General features: G+C 38.3%; 1 protein-coding gene across 9 annotated transcripts in view; it reads left to right on the forward strand.

Annotated features, from left to right (window-relative positions):
* Positions 1-15,662, forward strand: part of NEO1 (neogenin 1) — a 189,663-nt gene that overhangs the window by 147,631 nt on the left and 26,370 nt on the right. For 8 of the 9 annotated variants that reach the window (XM_084532530.1, XM_084532527.1, XM_084532529.1 and 5 more), the window contains 7 exons: positions 3,686-3,735; positions 4,651-4,795; positions 5,192-5,302; positions 8,678-8,872; positions 9,695-9,790; positions 10,928-11,151; positions 14,962-15,100. In XM_084532530.1, coding sequence (XP_084388656.1) covers positions 3,686-3,735; positions 4,651-4,795; positions 5,192-5,302; positions 8,678-8,872; positions 9,695-9,790; positions 10,928-11,151; positions 14,962-15,100 — 960 coding nt within the window. The remainder of the gene's footprint in view (positions 1-3,685; positions 3,736-4,650; positions 4,796-5,191; positions 5,303-8,677; positions 8,873-9,694; positions 9,791-10,927; positions 11,152-14,961; positions 15,101-15,662) is intronic. The other variant, XM_084532525.1, reaches the window with a different exon arrangement.

The raw sequence follows: 15,662 nt of genomic DNA on the forward strand, positions 1-15,662 counted from the left end.
AATTGTGGTCATGTGGAAAACCGTTGCATGGCTTTGTTTGGACTCCAGCATAGACATTATTAAATCAATCGTTTGTAATCCTGAAAGCAGGAGATGGTAACAGCATTTCCTGTAAGGCAAATAAGAAAGTAATGTGAGCAAATCTGGATATATGAACAATTGCAGAATGATCACAGTTAATGTTAGCTTTTTTTTTTTTTTTTTTCTACAGAAGTTTAATTATGCATAAGAACTGTCAGACCCAAAATGAGCCTAGCCTGGAATCCTCTCTCCAGGACTGAGCCAAAGCAGAATGATTATTGTCCCAAATTGTGCATCCAGAAGTTTGTTTCTATGGGACTTCTTGTCCCTGCAGTGGTTTCTATGTATTCACTAACACAGTTGGCCTTCCACGAAGCCTCTAATCATCCTCTTTAAACTCATGTCAACTCTTACTATTCACAACATCAAGCGGAGGATCCCACAACTAAACTTTCTATGAGAAATCCCTCCCTTGTAGTCTATTTTGATCCCTCTTAGTCTGTGTTAGTGTTGCTCGTTGCCAACAGCTGTGCTGCCTGAAAGAGGAAATAATCAGTCTCCATCAGCCTTCTCTGTCCCACTCCTCATTTTATAGACCTCTGCTGTATTCTCCCTCATTCATCTCTTTCCCAGATTTAAGACAGAAATGGTTACTCATTTCAGCTGTGGAAGCTGTTTCAAGCTTCAGTGCCCTTTTCTGAACTTTTTTCTAGGTTTCTTGTCTCTTATGTGCTTTTAAAAATGGAGGTAGGGAGGACCAAAATTGTATCAAAGATGCAAGTGTGTAATTACCAGCATTTTTTGGCTCATTCTGAGCACTGCAGCGACATTTTTGGGCTAGAGTGATCTTGCTCCTTAAGTGGAATTGGTTTGCTTAAAGCCATCGCTTTGCATGTGGAGTTAGGATCATTTTTCCCATGTATGAATTTAATTTGTCACATTAATATCCAGGCACAGAACAGCCCCGGGTCTTTCTGCAGTTCTTTACCATCAGATCTTGTCTGTACTGATATTTTTCACATTGCTGCTCATCCCCCTTTCATCCCTTAGAAATGTGCGTAGTGACAGGGCTGTCAGCATGTGCCATGCTGGAGCTCCACAGGTCATCGCCCACCATGTACGTTCTCACCTTCTCTTTCTTTTAGCCAGTTGTGTACTCGGGAAGGACTTCCCTCCTGTCCCGTGGTTGCTTTGTTTCTTAAGAGCTCTCCCGAAGGTTTGTGATGCAAGATTTCCCTTTAAAAAGTGGCAGATATGTCATATTTCACCACATATCTATGATTTTCACACTTTATTATAGTTTTGGATTTTTTTGCTAATACAGATTTTTGATTTATTACCTGAGGTGTCCAGTAGTTGCTCCAGCAGAACCCCTTCTAAATACTGGCATCTCCCAGTATCATGGTAACTTTAAGTGAGCAGTTACAGCCTGCTGTAAGTAATGCAACCATTTCTTTCCAAAGTTCCCTTAGAAATCCTGGATGAATAGCATCTAACCTTGCCAGTGTGCTGCAGCTTATGCCTGAGCTTCTGTAACCCTGCCTATTGACATTTCAGTTGGAGAGTTACTCTAAGTACCTTGTAAAGGATGTCATGGAAGCCTCTCTGCTGCCTTTCATTCAGTACAAATGCAAAGCAGGTAGTTCATCTGGCCTTACCTTTTCTTTTCCTGTGATACCTTGGTCATCTGTAACTCTGCTTACTCTGAAGGTTTTCCGGCTCCTTACTTGTTGAGGAAGAATGCATTATTAGTTTTAATGTCATTTTCAAGTTTTCCTGAACTTCTTATCACCTTGACTTAAGTTTCCACATTTAACATGTTGAAATTTATTTTCTATAGCTTTCTGAAGAATGTCCTTTTGCTTCTAACAGTTGTGTAGCCCTGCTGCTTAACCATGCTGTTCTCCCCCTTCACTTTCTTGAATCTTTCTGGATGAACAACGCACATTTTCTTCCTGGATTTTCCTATTGTGGTGTCAGTACGCCCTCTCTATGCCTCCTGCAAATATTTCATTCTTAGCTACCTTTTTTAGCAAGCTTCCTTGTTTTCATGTAGGTTTCTTCTCCTAACCCAAGTCTGTTACACTGGTTTGTTGCAGAATAATTAGCTCTTCAGGTGCAGCAATTTGAACCAGGGTTTATGTGCTGCTGGTAAGGATTGCATCTCTCCTCATAAGTGTTCCTTATTTGTAGGAAACAGTGCTGTATCACAACTAGAAATACCATCAGTGCATCACACCCTGACAGAGGGCATGTCCCTTACCAGCTTGTCCTTGCAGCCTCTCTGAACCAGCAGCATGTCAGGTCCTCCTGCTGCACAGCCTACCAAAATGGGCTGAGCCTTTCTTACCTGAGCGTGGAATATCAGCCCGTAGGAAATACATTTTATTTGTTGATCTGGTTAATTTGGTAATCTGGTCTGAGTTTAGGATTACTTTGACATAAAATGAATTTTGCGTGTAGTAAGGTACACGTATATGTATTTACGTGCATAAATCCTTTCCTGCGTCCTGCCAATCTTCTGTCTTTCACCAAGTTTGCGATATATGTGTTAATTATTAATCAAGCTTTGTGAAACCCAGGACATTTTAGGTTGTCTTGAAAGCAGGCACCAGCTACATAAAACAAGAACAGCAAGAACTGGCTTAACTTTATTTCATTTCCTCCTCTTACCTGATGTTCTTGCTTTTTAAAGGATGTAGCCCCTAAATAGATCTGGTGATCTCAGACTCAGTTCAGTTGGCAAGAGGGGAGGAAAAATAAGTTGTCATTATCTCCCTTTTGGTAATGGGAGAGGGATATTAAACCACGCCCTGGGGTATCTTTCACTTAGCACTTTCACTCATTTATGCACTCAGGATTGTTTTCTTAGGCATTGTTCTGCCTGGTGTGTGTTATCTGGAAAATGGATTATTGTGGACGGAACAATCTCTAGTACTGTTGTACCTCTAGTTCCCTGTCCTTGTACTTTGTTGGAGCCTCAGCTTCCTGTCAGGGAACCCTTATCTATGCCTTTGAGATAACACTTGTGAGTCTTTCACCTCTGGAGAGCTGCAGAGACTTCCTTGCTTTCAGTTTCTCTCATAAGTAACGTGTTTGTGTAATGGACTTCAATGGTCCTGACCAGCGAGTTGCTACAGCAAATAAAGAACTAACAAAGAATGGAGATTCAGAAGCAGATACCATCTTAGCAGTGCACTTCACCTCTGTGCTTTTCAGTAGCACAGACACATCTTGACTGAGGTTTTCCTGTTACAGTAAGTCATGAGACAAAATCCAGGGCTAGAATTTTAACTGTGGGTTCCCAGAATCAAGCATCTAAATGAAAATCTTGATTTGGAAAAGTACTGAATGTAATCTCATAGAGTTAACGAGAAGTCCTTTTAAATATAAGGCTTTTTATTTAAATACCTATGATAAGTAAAGGCCTGAATAAAAAGTGAGTTAATTTTTTGTGATGAAAGTGAGTAAATCTCCTAAGCCAACCAGTCACCGCGTGTCAGAAAGCATGTGTAGAATTTTGTAGTCACTTTGGATTGTGTCTTAAACCTGAATGGTTCGTACTTCCATAACAAATTATATGAGAGAGTAGTTGTATATGGAAATACAGTATGGGATACGTTATCTGGAAATGTTTCAGTTGTAATTCCTTTAATGTTTCTAGTCCCCAGTGCTCCACCACAGAATCTAACGCTGGAGGTGCGGAATTCCAAGGTAAGATGCTGAGAATTTGTTTTTTGTTACGGGTAAATAGAAGGTTGGGTCTTAAATCAGCCAGAATTTGGAGTTGCTTTTGGGTCTTTCTTCTACCATGCTGCTTTTCAGCTGTTTGCTTATGAGTTGCCCAACAGGAAAATATCTGAATGTGGGACTCAAGGCATTAGAAATTCCAATCCAGTTGTGGGCTGTGCACAGCAGAATGCTGTGGAGGCAGTGACAGTACTCCAAAGCATGGAGACTAGTTATGAAAGAGGGTTAATCAGGAACAAAAGCCTGAAGCACCAGAGCTTGAATATGTTCCTGGTGATTAACTGTTGTTTACAGGGCGTATGCATATGTATGTGTGTTTACAAGGTCCTGGGCCCTTTAAAAAATATGTACTTAACCATTATTACTTTAGTGATTATGATTGAGGATTAAAAAAAAATAAATCCTTTTCTAACCCCTTTCCCCAATGTTGTCTTCTACTGCATATATGGTAAAACCCAGCAGCTTCATGCACATAAACTACAGTTCAGATAACTTGTACCCTTTGAAGAAAATACCACTTCTTAAGGACAGCCCCTTGAGTAAACCATATCTTAATATAACCCAAATAAGATGGAAAGGGAAACGGCCCAAGAGGCTGTTTGTGAAATTAGAATCAGGAGGTCTAATAGGGTTGAAGCACTTTGAGGCAAACTTATAGGCAATTGTATGACCTGTGCTGCTGCTGAATCACAGTTTTTACTTTTTACAGATAGCATTTTTCTCTTTTTACAGACAGCACGTGTTTTACGTATATGAAAATGCAGTGTATTCTGTTTGCATGTTTTCCCACTTGGTGTTCCTTAAGTATTAGCAGTAGAGTATTTTTTTTCAGGCTGTGTGAGAGGCAATGACTTTGTAATTCTCTTCTGCCTTCCACAGAGCATCATGCTACACTGGCAGCCTCCTCCTGCAGGGACACACAGTGGGCAAATCACAGGCTACAAAATTCGCTACCGAAAAGTGTCCCGTAAGAGTGATGTAACTGAGAGCATCGGTGGGACCCAGCTTTTTCAGCTAATTGAAGGTGAGCTGTTATTTGCAAGCATTTGTTATCATAGGGGTTTCTTAGGTGCTTTCAGTGGGCCAAGGCACCGAGACTTGTATCTACAGGCTTATGTAGCATTCTTACATGTAAATGCAGAATAAAAACACTTAAAAGGAGTGACTGTAACTTCTGAGGTAGTCTGGGCTGGCTAGTGGTAACTAAAGCCTGTTCTTTAGCCCTAGTTTTGCCTTTTTTAAAACCTTTATGTAAAGGCATAGGGGTTGCATGGAGAAGGTGGTGCTGAGCTCATTGTGTTGCCTGAATGGCAGAAAGAAAAGTATGGAGAAAATTCCTCTATTTTAATTAAGAGTTGTGATTCCTGTGTTTGCGGTTGCAATTGTTGTTTTGATATCTTGGATGCTCTTTGTCTCCCAGGTCTTGAACGAGGTACAGAATACAGCTTCCGAGTAGCTGCCTTGACTGTCAATGGTACTGGACCAGCTACTGACTGGATATCAGCAGAAACATTTGAGAGCGATCTAGATGGTAAGATAGTAAGTGTGAAGCTATCTGTGACACCAAAGACAGGGCACAGTAAAGTCTGACTGCTTTTTTTAAAAGGCAGAGATGATTTTCTTGAGTTGTTTTTAATGTATTCTAATGTCGCAACATTTTATATTTATAATGAAGTGAAATTAATTTCTGTTTAATTATGAAATTCTTACCAAGTCAATAAAATGGCTTAAAATTAAATTCTGCTTCTACACTTTCTAGTACTGTATTTTAGCGCTATGTTTTTCCTCCTAAGAAATACTAAATATTGAATGACAGTGCCAGTGATTCAACATTTAACTTATAATACATGATAAGATTTATGTAATAATAATGGCTCGATTTTTATACTGCAATAAAATTCGTCTTGTTAATCATGCAGTTGTTTACAGGCTATAAAGTGGAGGTAGGAGGACTGTTTTCCTTGAGGAAGTAAATAGTGATTATGTATTTATGGCACACCTAAATTATGCTAATGAAACCATTGAAGCATTGCTCAGAGAGTTTAGCGTAGTGATTTGATATTCAGAGATACAATGAGTGACTACTCATACTGTTGACTGCAGTACCGAGTATGGGTGTCTGCATGGTGGCTGCAGTGTTGGGGTGTAAGTGTAAACTTTGCTGAATGCAGGAGAGATGCCATGGTAGGAAAGGAGCAGCGGAGAACACCGCTGCTGTCTGTAGGTCTCTGAATCTTACCGCTGTGTTTTATTGCTACTATGCTTTGTTTAAAGCATTTTCCTCTATTTTTTTTCCTTCTTGTACTTGAAGAGGACATTTGGCTTATAGTAACTGCTACTTCTTGCCACTTAAAAAAAAAAAAAAAAAAAAAAAAAAAAGGGATTGATAATATTTCCAGTGCTGGTAGACTACTGTAGACCAGGTTTTCCACCAGAAATGAAGACTTGTCTACCAAAGCTATAGATTCATGATATGTGGCATACAGAACCATACTAACATCTTGTTTTCAGTGCAGAGGTTAACAGTAAAAGTAGAAAAAATTCTGTGAAAAATTTTGACCTTTGTCAATTGGCCCAAAGGTTTGATATTTACTACACTAGGATGATTTGCAAGTGGGAACCTGATTATTGCAGAATTCCAATAAGCAAATTTGTGAGCATCTCCCAGAATTTGACTACAAGCAATTGAATTTGCAGCAGAGAAGTGCCATTTCTAACAGGCTGGCAATGGCAGATCACTTGGGAACTGCCTAGATGTTGCTGATGATTCTGGGCAGCATGTTTCTGGCAGTTCCTATTTCAAAAAAGTATGTGATCAGTTCTTTTGCACACAAGTTCCTTATGCTTCTTGCAGGTCATTCTCCCTCCTCATTGTGTTACAAAGTAGCTTGAGGGCTATTCTAGCTGAATTAATATTGCAGGTTGCCAGTAATGTCTTTCACATCTGTGTGACTGGAGATTCAGTTATGCTAGCAGCTGGAAGACAGAATTACAAAAGAGATCCAATATTTGTTCTACACTGTTGGAAGATTGCTTCAACAGTCAGCTGATTAAACCCCTTGAGAGCCCATTTTTCAATCTGTGTTATGCAAAGCTGATGCTCAACTTAATATTTGTCCTCTTATTTCTTACTTACCATTGCTTAATCAAGAGCAGCAGAAAAAGTAATGTTAACAGTAGAGTTCAGTTTTGTAGCTATTTAAAATTTGCTTTTTAGAGCTGAAATGACTTGCATGTGTGTGCCTGTCTTCCTTTATCTGGATATGACACAACCTTGCAGCTAATTCCTCCAGCTGAAGATGATGGATATTTTTTGCTTTTCTTTCCTTAGTAATCTCACGTGGACGTTTTTAATACATCGATTTTAACATGTGGATGTTTTAAATAGTGTATTTACAACTAATCTTTAATTTCTCAAGTTCAGTATGCATCTATACATCTATACATGTAATTTCTTTCCATTCTGTGGTTGCGTTTGAATTTAAATAGAGTATAATTAACTTTATCATGTCATCAATGCAAATGGGAGCCAGACGGTTACAAGTCTGTGTTAGTAGGGCTGTGTAATTTTTCAGAGTTGGTGCAAGTCCCACAAGGAGTTCATATGCAAAAGGTGTTAAACAGTTGTACAAAGTTTATCCCCAGCACGGTAACTTCTGTGCAGTTTAAAATGTCATCTCTTATATTGCAATTCTGTAGCTTTTCTGTATTTAATAGTTGTGAACTTTAATTGATCATCTGTGTCAGCTGGAGGCAATAAACTCCCTCGGCAAGCAGGCCAATGGCATATTATGATCCAAATAATACTGTTGTGGTGTTTTATTAAATGTTTTTAGATAAATGCAGCATGTTTCATTAAAAGGCAATCCCTGCAGGAAGCAGAACTCTCTGAACAGATTTTATTTTAGAGTGGGGAACTCAGTTTACTATTGCACAAAATATTTAATATCTGTCACCATATGGCGGGCTCCTGTGACCTGACAAAAGCAATTATTTCTTTTCTGAGAAGTTAAGTCAAAGGTACGGATGTTAGTACACGCCGTTTTGCTTTCAGATTGCTTTTAAGTTTTTTTTCAGCACTGGGGAAAAGTCATTTCAGTAAAAATATTAGGGGACCGCAGTTAGATACCGTGGAAGTAAGCCCTTCTGTTTTTAGGGATCTACATTCCATCTTGCTGCTGAATTGTGATTAGATTTGTGTTGCTTGTGGGAGTAAGGTTTGAGCATTTGACATGGACTCTGAATGTTTTTCATTCTTGTGGTATGAACATGTAGTCCCTGCATACATTTTGTGAGTTATGTAAAAGGGACATAAGGATTTAAGCAGTGACAAGAAAGGTGGCATCAGGTACAGGACAAATCACAACAAACCTTTGCCACAAATGCAATATCCAGTTTACTGACAGTTGTTAAAGTTTTGGAATATTCTATCTAATCCTACAGTGAGCTCAGGAATGTGCATTTCATCGTGAGTGTGTTTTCAAGGTAGTTATTTAATGCCAACAGTAAGTAATATGATGGAACTAAAAGCAGATTGTGGAGGAGAAGAATGTGATAATTGAATGAATGTTTTGAAAAATTACAAATTGGAAAGGACATGCACAAATATATTAAAAAAAAATCTGCCTTGAAGCAGATCTGATATTTTCTTCAGCATGACTGTCTTTTCTTTAAAAAGAAGTATCTGTTAATATATAGTAGTGTACAAAACAATGTTAGCTTTCATCTGCTTATTAGAGAGCTCTCTGCTCTCTCTTGTACAATAAAACTCTCTCCTTTGGACCATACTCATTTTAATATAGGAGCACAGTACAAGTGCTACATTTCACCATACCAGCTCATGGTTCTTCATGTAATTACCTTTATGTAAGAGCAATCCTTTAAATCCATTATTTTTGTTTAACAGAAACTCGTGTTCCTGAAGTTCCAAGCTCCTTACATGTCCGTCCACTTGTCACCAGTATCGTGGTGAGCTGGACTCCACCTGAAAACCAGAACATCGTGGTAAGAGGCTATGCTATAGGGTATGGCATTGGCAGTCCTCATGCACAGACCATCAAGGTGGACTATAAACAGAGATACTACACCATTGAAAACTTAGGTAAGGAAAACAAATCAACACCAGGGCCGATGTTTCACTTCTAATTTACGTTCCCGCTTTCTAATCATGATATGACAAAGATATAAGACTATCAGCATGTTTTCTAAGAGGATCTTTATCATTATGAAGATAATACATTGGGATGCCAGACGGTTGATAAATTTGAAACAAACTCATTTTTCTGTTGATGTCAAAGAGGCAGAGGAACTAAAAAAAATACAAAACCACCACACCTAAGTTCACTGAGCTTGAAGCATAGTGCATTTTGGTTTGATGCATTCCCTTCCAGAACTATTACAAGAACTTTCATGCTGAGCAGCACTTCCTTATTCTCCTTCTGGAGCTGCAAAGCAGTTTGCTTCAGGCAGAAAAATAAACTAAAATGTCACCAAGTTACTGTGGCATCTACTTTAAAATACAGGATAGACCCTCCACAGAATTGCCTGTGGTAGGTAAGATATCCTGATAGCAAAATAAATGTTACTATTGGGAACTGTTGGGAAATTCCCTAAAATTGGAGTATTAGATAATATTTAGTAGAGCAACCTAAAATGGGCATTTTAAAATGTTTTTTCTTATTACTAGCTTGACTGTACTTAAGGTGGATGTGCTCTGACTACAGACTTCTGCTGTATGAGAGCTGTTGTACACTAAAAGAAGGTCTCTGTGGAGAAATTTCCAATGCAAACTTATTCTTCTTATTTCGTATATATTCACTTAAAATACTGGACAAAGCAGAGAAAACATAGAGGGGGGGGAAAAAACACCACAGGATTCACAAACAGGTTGCACTGAAAATATGCTACTGTTTTTTTCCTTTAGACCCGAGCTCCCACTATGTTATAACTCTGAAAGCGTTCAACAACGTTGGTGAAGGAATTCCTCTCTATGAGAGCGCGGTGACCAGGCCTCATTCAGGTAAAGGCAAGGGGCTGCTTTGAAGTTGTGCATTGCTGAAAATCAGTAACATGCCTTCTGCACGGCAGCAGAAAATGTGATTATATTTCATGTAAATGTGTGGTTTTTCAGTGTCATCAAGTACTCTCCATTTCTTTAACTGATTGGCCATACTGTTTCAATGATTGTCTTGCATGGTTCGTCCATTTATTTAACTGCCTAAATTTGATTTTATTTCTAAATTACAAAATTTATCTTTTAACAACTTACAGATGTTCTTATTTTAAAAGTTACCATTACATTAGCAAAAATTGTATGGGTACAATTCTAAAGGTGTTGTTCTTGTTTTGTTTTTAGGGACAAGTGTAGGGTTTTTTTATCTTTACACTGAGCTTTTTTGAATATGATGCCTTCACTTTCTTTGTCTAAGTCTCAGTCTGCCATTACTTACGTTAAACAAGTTCTTTGCTTAATTGTTTTTTGTCTTGTAACACATTAATACAAAGAGAAATTTGTTTGCAAGTGAGCTACTACTAGCCTATGGCTCGCTGTGCTCCCTGCTAGACTGTTGACATTATTTAGTTATTTTGTACAAATATTTAACACTTCTGTTTGTTTTAATCTGCTGAAAAGTAAGAATTCTGATAGATTTTATAGGGGACATTGGAATTCCATTTTTTTAGTTACTGCAAATTTGCATGATATATGGGATTTGCCTGCCATGAGCATTCTTTAAAAGATGATGGGAGTTACTTTTATGAAGTGGTATTTACCCATCCAGAAGTCCCACTCTTTTTCCTCCTCAGTGTTTTCTGGAGGAGGAATCAATGGATGTTCTGAGGCAAACAAAGTCAAAATTAAAACTATTGGATGTCTGGGATTCTTAGGCCATGATTGCATGCACTCAATGCTAATGGCTAGGTGGCAAACTAGCATGGATATGTCGTCATTGTCTTACGGGAACACAATGCAACAGTAATTGTATTAGCCAGTCTTATGTCACCTATTAACTCTGACTTTTCTCTCTTTTTCTCCATTTCTCACCTTCATTTCATTGTATTACCCTGCATTTCCCCTTTTTTGTTTTTGTTTACATTAAAATGCCACCTTCTCCCTTTTTAATTATAATACACGACTTTTTACCCATCAATTCCCTAGACACTTCCGAAGTTGATTTGTTTGTTATTAATGCTCCATACACTCCAGTGCCAGATCCGTCTCCCATGATGCCACCGGTGGGAGTTCAGGCTTCCATTCTGAGTCATGACACCATAAGGATCACTTGGGCAGACAACTCTCTGCCAAAGAACCAGAAGATCACTGATGCTCGCTACTACACAGTTCGCTGGAAAACCAATATTCCTGCAAATACAAAGTACAAGGTATTGGAGTTTCAACGATGCTAGCACAGCTGGGATATTCTAATGACAAGTTTCATGTTCAAATTATGGTTAAGCAAAAGCTGAGAGTCAAGAGAAGTGCTTAGAAAGCAGTATAGATGTGTATCCAGTTTTATTTGTGTTCACACATCAGTAGTACTCAGTTAAATCATTGCTTCAAAAGTTCTTCTGGGTTTGGTGGAAGTAGGTGTTTGTGGTATCTGGTATGTGTGTGAGAGGTTGAGATGGGGTGTTGCGTGTGAGTGAATGGAAGAGTTGACTTGGGCAAGAAAGGCACTTCCAGAATGACTTTCTGCTGGGGAGCTGTGGACACAGTGACAGTTTACTACTTCGTTCTTCACCTTGACATGATGGCTTTTTGCGACACGTGGGCTTACCTTAGAGGAGCCAATAATGCATTAATAAGGTATGTGTTACTAATGGCTTCTCTCCACTTAGCAGAGGACTCTGAATTTGTGTGGTGAGTCATGCACTGGGAAAAACTTACTCTGATAATTTTAAGTCTTTATTTTTGTTTTTACAACCCTTTATGTTCATACCAAGTTGATAGTGAAACTTCTCTTTGGGAACTGATGGGCACAAAATACATAACGATAACTTTATGATATTGTTGCCTGCCTTGATTTGGAGATCTAATTTGGGGTTGGATTTTTCAGTTTGGATCTTTTGAGTCGGTTGGTTGCATTTTTTAATTTCCAGAGCTGTTTGGAGACCTGAAAAATGCTGACTGCAAATTTCACATTTGAAATGAGACTCGGAGGAAATGGTTGTTAAAATATCCAGCTAGTGGAGCTCCCTTTATGCTCTTAGAGAGCAATCTTGTTACAAACCAGATATTTTTTTTGATTGAAATGAAAAGATGTATGTATGTGTGTTCCTCCTCTAAAGGCAAGTTATTTATGAATCCACATTCCTGAGTCATGTGCAGGGGATGTCTCGGGAGTGATTTATATAATACTGCAGTTTCATTAGTTAAGAGCTTTAAAAAAAACACTGTGGTAAATGAAATACTCCCACTGTTCTCAGTGCTGGCAGCCAGTGGTCAAGAAGTTTTACTCTGAACCAAAAATAATATGTAATGATGGAATATAGTTCAAAATTACTCATTTAAAAAAGCATTTGCCTCAGAGGACCTAAGTATGAAACATTTGCCCTAAATCATCATTTTTAAACCATGATGTCTGGAGAACTTGCTTCCGGCTTTTCTTTCTTTGTTTCACTGATAAAATCTGTACTGCTCAGTTGAACAAAAACAAATGGCAATTTTAAGACAGGCAAAACCTCTTTTCAGCAGTGCCTGTTGAATAAGCTGCTGTATTTTAGTCAGGTCTTTGGTTACTTTATTAAGTACGGACTAGTGTGTTGCTCATCATGGCCATCTCTCTAGAAGCTTTGCTACCTATTGCACCTTTTGAGGCTGTTTGCGGAGTTGCATCAAAGCTTCTTCATCACACAGCCTCGCACACAGCAATCTTATCTTCAGGACAGTCCTCTGGTATCCAGAGCTGCATCTGTTCAACTTGGTGTTGTTTCATCCACCACTCCCTTCAATAAATGGGATGTTGATATAGTTTGTTTCATAATTTTCCACTTTCTATGCTTACATTCACAAAATACTTATTCAAGAAGAGGGAGCATGCTTCAAATGCAAGTACAAACCTCAAGGAGCCTTATTTTCTTAAGTTTGTATAGGGGTTGTGTCCATGCAGAGCATATAAACACAGGAACAGATGTAATATAGTTCCTGAAACTGAAATACTCCACTGTGCTTTGAACCGTGTAGCTTCACTAATGTGGATCAGAGAGCATTTCTCAAAGAATCTTTGTTGGTGGCAAGGGGTTGTCCTATGCGCAGGCTTCCTGTGATTTATATCAGCTGTGCTCTCAAGCATAAGCTAAAATATTAAATCTTAACTTAGATCTTATGGGACTGTATAAAAAGAAAATATATTTTACGAGGTAATATTTATGATGTTTATTTCTAGTAGGTGAGCAGGGTTTAGTATAATGCGATATGTTGTGATCTTAAAAACAGTAAATGGCATAAAAATAGAGAAGGAAGCAGAGAAGTCTTGCACTCCGGTTTGGCCTTTCATGTGTCATTTACATTCAGAAAGATGTGTACTGAAACTAAAAGATACCAAGCTTCAAAGTCATAGATGAAAATATAACTTTAACCTTTAAAAAGGGTTCCAACTGCTATGTATGGCTTCAGCTGGGAGCTAAAAAGTGCTGGAAACAGAATTGAGTGCTTAAATGGTGTTAGGGTTTTCCAGAGGTTGTGGAGAGTAAGAAATGGGTGCACTTTGCAGGGGTAAAGTAATGCAAGACATTAGGAAAAGACTTTTCTGTTGGACTTGACATTACATTATTGTCTAGGCCAAAGGTTTTTGCAGTTTCTACTGTAACATCACTGTTTTCCTCATGTCCCTGAGCTGCACTGCAAAGAGCCTGGAGAAGATGTTGCTTGGCACTCCCAAGAGCTGATGAAAAGCTCTTCTGAGCTCATGGTTTCATGTTTGTACTAGGGAGGTTGTGTTCAGTCAAGCTTTGCCACTGAACAAATACGGGAACCGTTCTACTCTACACTTAAATATTTGAACCATTCAGCCGCAATCACATTTACTTTGAAACTACACTGAACTTTTGTACAAGTTAAGGTTTAAAGGTAATGGAAGATTTGATTTTGATTAGTTTTATGATGTCTTTATGGTCTGTCGAATCCTATGATGTCTTAACTGGCAAAATGCTCCTCTGTGAACAAGCAAAGTACTCTGTACAAATTTAAGTATCACTTGGCTGACAGCTTTTTGAACTTTCACCTGGTGTAGCAAAAATGTGTCACTGTATACTTGAGAAATAAGGGATTTCTCTGCAGAATTTGGCCATATTATTTGTCGAGTCTTCAAGGAATATGCATTTATAAGTGGTCTTTTCCTTGAAAAAGAAATCACTGAAAACAGTTGTTTTCTGAAGGCAATAGTTATAAAACCTGTTATAATCCAGGTGTTGTATGACCCTGCCATATTTGGAAACAACTAGCTTTTGAATTCTACATTTAGATTTGTGTAGGTCAAGGTAAGGAATACAGATAGATACAGAAACCTCTTTATTTTTTCCATATGCCTCAAATACATGCTATTTATGTTTAGGTCACGTATAACAACCATCAGATAGTTTGATTTAAAGGTCAAAAACACTAGGTAAATGGCTGAGTTACAAATCACAGTATAAACCATGTGTGGTTCAGTGTTTGGTCCTAGATAACAATCCTTTCTGATAAAACCTAAGTGTTAATAAAGCTTCGGCATCTTTGAGTCTCTCAGCACCTGTACCTTCACTTGTTTGTTTATTTATTTATTTAAGTATGTTAAAAATTCACTGAAAATGTTAACAGGAATTCGGAAGGAAGATGCGGATTTCATGAAGGACTTCTGTTGTTAGCTGTGCTTCATTGCTTTCTCTAGTTAGATCAGTTAATGAAATGCTGTAAATTAACCCCCTGCCAAGTAGTCAGTGATTCGGCCTGCTGCATAAGTGTGCCCTGGACCTCATATTGTTGTTTCTTTTTTTTAATCTATAATTGATATTAAATGTTTTTGCTATTTGCAGAAGGAGTTTCTAGCTCAGGATAAAACAGTGGCACCTTAATAGTTGATTAATGAATTGCATGACAGAGCAAAAACGTTAGAGAATTGATGACTGTGGTTATATTACCTGAGACGGGTGTCTGAGAGCTGGTGATGGATGGTTCTCAGTTCAGAAGTTAGTGACACTTTGTTTTTCTTTCAGACTGCAAATGCAACCACTTTGAGCTATTTAGTGACTGGGTTAAAACCAAATACCTTGTATGAATTCTCTGTGATGGTGACTAAAGGTCGAAGATCAAGTACTTGGAGTATGACAGCACATGGAACAACTTTTGAATTAGGTAATTATCTGTGCCTTTCTGGAAGGGTTGACATCTGTGATGAGATCAATAAAGTCTTGTCTGCCAGAATCCTGGAGGAGGGAAAGCATGTGTTTAAAATGATTATGCTGAGGAGTACTTGCTGGGGGGTTCTTTCTAGTTTGGTCAGAAATTCTGATTAAAAAAGAAAAACATACTCCAAAATTCAAAGCAATGATTGCATGCAAAAGAATTTACATCAAATTACAGAGAAGTAATGAATAATGTACCACAGTTCACAGGCAGGAGAGAATAAAGAAACATACAAAGAAAATAATTTAGCAAGTAATAATTTAAATTCAGTATCATGATGATGATTATTATTACAGTGAGGAAGTGCATGAGACAAATGAATCAAAACCAAAATCCCAATAAAAATTAAGACATCCAAATCAACCCTAAATTATTCTTCAATGTGAATAGGCATTGCACTTCCCAGAGCTGTGGAAGTGATGCACTCTCCAAGTGGAGAGCAGGAGAGGGTTTGTAGCCGCTGGGAGGAACTTGGGGCCCTGTGAGTATCTGGGAGCTCCAGAACCTCTCC

Source organism: Aythya ferina, assembly GCF_964211825.1.
Source record: "Aythya ferina genome assembly, chromosome: 11".
Classification (NCBI taxonomy): Eukaryota; Metazoa; Chordata; class Aves; order Anseriformes; family Anatidae; genus Aythya; species Aythya ferina.